Source organism: Carcharhinus amblyrhynchos, chromosome 17 (genome assembly GCF_965287045.1).
Source record: "Carcharhinus amblyrhynchos chromosome 17, sCarAmb.v2.hapA, whole genome shotgun sequence".
Taxonomy (NCBI): Eukaryota; Metazoa; Chordata; class Chondrichthyes; order Carcharhiniformes; family Carcharhinidae; genus Carcharhinus; species Carcharhinus amblyrhynchos.
The window spans coordinates 35317981-35322114 of record NC_137340.1 but is presented as its reverse complement, the minus strand read 5'-3'; the positions used below and the strand labels follow the sequence as shown (position 1 = coordinate 35322114).

At 46.2% G+C, this 4134-nt stretch overlaps 1 protein-coding gene across 1 annotated transcript; it reads right to left on the bottom strand.

The window, feature by feature from the left end:
* Positions 1-677: 677 nt before the first annotated feature.
* adrb1 (adrenoceptor beta 1) lies at positions 678-3741 on the bottom strand. Its single transcript, XM_080205809.1, has 2 exons — positions 3645-3741; positions 678-3522 (listed from the first exon to the last, which is right to left on the bottom strand). The coding sequence occupies exon 2, from the start codon at positions 3164-3166 to the stop codon at positions 1931-1933; it is 1236 nt and encodes a 411-aa protein (XP_080061935.1). The 5' UTR covers positions 3167-3522; positions 3645-3741; the 3' UTR covers positions 678-1930.
* Positions 3742-4134: the final 393 nt, after the last annotated feature.

Here is a 4134-nt window from a genome sequence, read left to right as displayed (position 1 = left end):
CTACCAGTCTGTCATAAATCAGCCAGGCATGTTAAAGCTGCCAAACAAACAATAAATTCTAACGGTAGCGGGGCAAGGAATATTAGTAAATATCCTCGCAGTTGTTCTGAGTCAATCTGTCTGAATAATAAATTAACGTGCGCTCCAAACAAGAATCCTTTCTTTTTAAAAGGAGTGGAACACAATTTGGGATAACCTGGACTACTTTTCAGAACAAGCACTTGGACATCACTAGAATGGAGGTGACCTGGGGATGACAACAATCACTTTCGTTCATGAGTCAAATAACACGCATCCACATTCTTCGTTCATTTTGGAAGGGACATTCCAGCAGGCGAGGCCAGCAGCGGATAAAAGTTATAAACAATACAGTTTTTCTTTAAAAAAAAGAACGTTAGAATGTACAAGTCTGCAAATTATTCAGGACGCTTTATAAAATTGCGATGATGGCAAGCGTACATTTTGCAACATTAAATGTTATCAGAAAACTAGTTGCACTGCACAACGAACACGCTACTTTCATTCGCACCGTGCACCTCTGGGCCATATAGTCCAAGAAGGTTATGTATGATGTTGGAACCTCGGCAGACCCACCGCTCAACTTTTCGCAATAACTATATAAACGTACGCATGAAATGTTTAATTATGTTTATTGCACACATACCAAATATCCACACGTTTTATTACGCTGTATTTATATAAATATCTATGTGCGAGAAAGCAGACATTGTGACAAATAATTTACACACGGCTGCACGTGAGCTTCATACAGAGTAGGTGGGAAAACGCATTATTCTTTTTAGGTCTAGCACGCAAATGTTACAGTACATCATCAAATACGAGTTCCCCCTTCACCCACTCTCACCGAAAACCTTACCCGGAGGTTTTTGACTCTGTCCTTTGCCTGTATATTTTACAGCGAATCTTAGCAATGTTACAACTTGGTGCAGATAATCTTCGTACTGGAGAAACACCAACTTTCAACACTTGGGGAAAACTGCACGTGGTGAAGTTGGTCCTTTGCGGAATTTTAAATTATTTTAAATAAGTAATAGACTCCTGTTTCACCCATCTTTACCACTGCCAACTCGGAGGTTGCGCTTCCTCAGTATTTTTTAATATATATATAAAATGTGATTTGTTTAATATAAACAATGTTTAATATAAATAGATCTGTACACAATCTGTACAGCCCGAGGTAGTGTTATTCAAAACACAATCTTACAGTGAAAAGGTATTCACGAATTTGGCAGCACGTTTTGATCGATTCTTCAACACGCTTATGTCAGAAGTGTCGGCTACAATCATCGGCTATTGGCAGGGGGTTAGTTTTTAATCTTACATTTCTTCTAGAAAGTGGAGCTTTTGTGTGTTGAAGTTGTTCTAAAAATTTTTTAAAAACTTATGCTTGCTCCATGACACAATACCCAAAATGTTTAACATAATAAAGGTGACATAGAAGTATGTAAGTGACTGTGTTAACTCCCTCATTCTAGTGACCTGGTCAGCAATGATAAGGCAATGGGTTCTTGTAAATAAGCAAGTCCGCGTCCTATTTCATTCTTGTTGGGGAATCTCCTTCCGTTGTGGAATGTAATTTATCAAAGTTAATGTTGCAAAAATGACCTAACGTGGCTGCTAGCTTCTCCAAGTTATCGCGATCTCTGCCCTATTGAGGCATCTTTTATATTATGTTCGCTCGAAGTCCAAATCTCAGTGTTAATGTCAATGAAAGTGCCTTCTCCTTCGCCCTCTCCCTTCTCCAATATTGCCAGGAGGGATTGTTTGCGGGAGAAATCCACCCCGGTGCCAACTAGATCCTCCTGTGTGACACTTAGTGACTTATCTTCGATCTTTTGACTGAGGCTCATGTCCATAGACTGGCGGATTCCCCCCGTCCCTCCCTCACTTTGGGCGTGGATCGGATGTGCTAGAACTGCGACTCCTCATCTTCCAGCCGCTGGCTCTCCTCTCTCTGCCCCTCCAAGGGGCCTCCGTTCCCCTCCTGCGTCCTGCTCCATTCTGACCAGGTCTCCAGGCTCCTGGGATCCAGGGTGTTCCCAAACATTCCAGAGCAGCGGGAGAATTCCCCAGAGCCTGACTGGAGTCTGCTGTCTGTCTGGCCGGGGCAGAAGAGTAACCTTTTGAAGGCGGCTCGGAAGTCGGGGCTCTTGCAGTAAATGATGGGGTTGAAGGCCGAGTTGACATAGCCGAGCCAGTTAAAAAACAAGAAGAGTTTGTCGGGCACGATGTCAGTGCGGAAAGCCTTCGCCACATTGGCCAGAAAGAAGGGCAGCCAGCAAAGGGTGAAGGTCCCCATAATAATCCCCAGAGTCTTCAGAGCCTTGTGGTCCTTGATGGCTATAATCCTGGAGGGTCTCCTTCGAGCTGACCTGCCGTTCGGGAGAAAGTGACTGGTGTAAAACCTCCCCTCGCACTTGTCAATCTTTTTCATTTGCTTCTTGGCTTCTTGGAAGACGCGGGCATAGACAAAGATCATGATGACTAAAGGCAGGTAGAAGGAGATGATGGAGGAGGCAACGGCGTACGCTTTGTTAGTGACAAAATCGCAGCAACAGGGATCATTGTAACAGCGCAGAGCCTCTGGCTCATCATCCCGCCACCAGTGCATCATGATGGGCAGCAGGGAGATGAGGGCAGAGATTGCCCACACCACACACACTATCACCCGGGCTCTGCCCTTGGTCAGCAGGCTCTGGTAGCGAAAGGGCGAGGTGATGGCGATGTAGCGGTCTATGGCGATCACACACAGAGTTTCGATGCTGGCCGTCACACACAGGACATCCACCGAAGTCCAGATCTCACAGAAAACCGAACCGTAGCGCCAGTTCCCCCGAACCACCAAGGTGGCACCGAAAGGCACCACCAGCAACCCCATGATCAGGTCGGCACAGGCCAGGGAGACAATAAACATATTGGTCAGTGTCTGCAGCCGCTGGTTCTTGGCGATGGCAAACACCACCAAGAGGTTGCCCAGCACGATGAAGAGGACGATGATTGCCATGACTGTGCCCATGCCAATCACCCACTGCTCCGAGAACTCCGGCTCTGGCACGCTGGGACTTACCCCGTTAGCAGGATTGACGAAGATGATTGTGGTCGACTTGTTAATGTTACAATCCGCGGAGGAGAGACCGTCTCCCATGGTAAGGTGCTGCTTCTAGGAAAGGCTGAGAGCACGCGTGGATTTCATTTAGCCCCTTCCCCCGGCGCTGCTGTGTGTCCCTCTCTCTCTGCCCTCATCCTATTCCTCTCGCACCAACAACCTGCAACTTGTTTCACATCAGCTCAGAGCCCTCCTCCTTTTTTACGTTGCCCGCTGAGTTGATCCAATGAGCCGTCCCTCACCCTCTCCCTGACAACTTGTCTTCCATTCACTCCCCACAGCTTCAGTGCGAGTGGCCCTGACACTTGGGAGAAAGTTTTGCAATGATAGCTTCTGGTAAGTACTCTTTATACAGTCGCCTCCACGTTCGGTTGGAAAGTGCTGGGGGTGGGACTCTGTAAGAAACAGCAGAGGTTAAAACAGCAAGGCTAACACAAATTGCCTTTGTAAAGTTTACCCCCTCGCGGTGGGGTGGAGGGGGGAGGTGACTGCAAGTTTCCTCACCAGTGGAACTTACCTTTTACTTTGTTTTGAGTTGCGAATTCACAGATAGCATGGATTTAAGACGGTGACAACTATTCAGGCGATGGTAAGTCCTTGTAAACATTTCCTTGGCCAGGAATAGACTGGGCTGTCAGCTGTAATTTCAGTGGCCGTGGAACACGTCCCACCCTTTTCCATATCAGAACTGTTTGAGAAGATTATTTGCAGTTCAGAGAATGTATACACCCCACACGAAACTCGGAATTGATTTTAAGGTCGCTGCCACGGCGCTAAAAAAAACCCAGGCTGGTGTTATGGAATCGTAGCCATTCCCTCATTCTGCCTTTACTAAAAGCTGCAGCTGTTTAAATTGAGGATTTTTCATATCATGGGAATAATACAAAAAAAATTGGTCCAAATGCATTCAACATGCCCTGTGCAACTCACACCACGTGCACCCTCTTAATTTATTTGATTTGTTCATCACACATTAATGACAAAACACCCCAAATATATACAACCTC

What these genes read in the sequence shown, in the direction of transcription:
- adrb1 (XM_080205809.1), bottom strand. Translation starts at nt 3,166, where the DNA reads ATGGGAGACGGTCTCTCCTCCGCGGATTGTAACATTAACAAGTCGACC.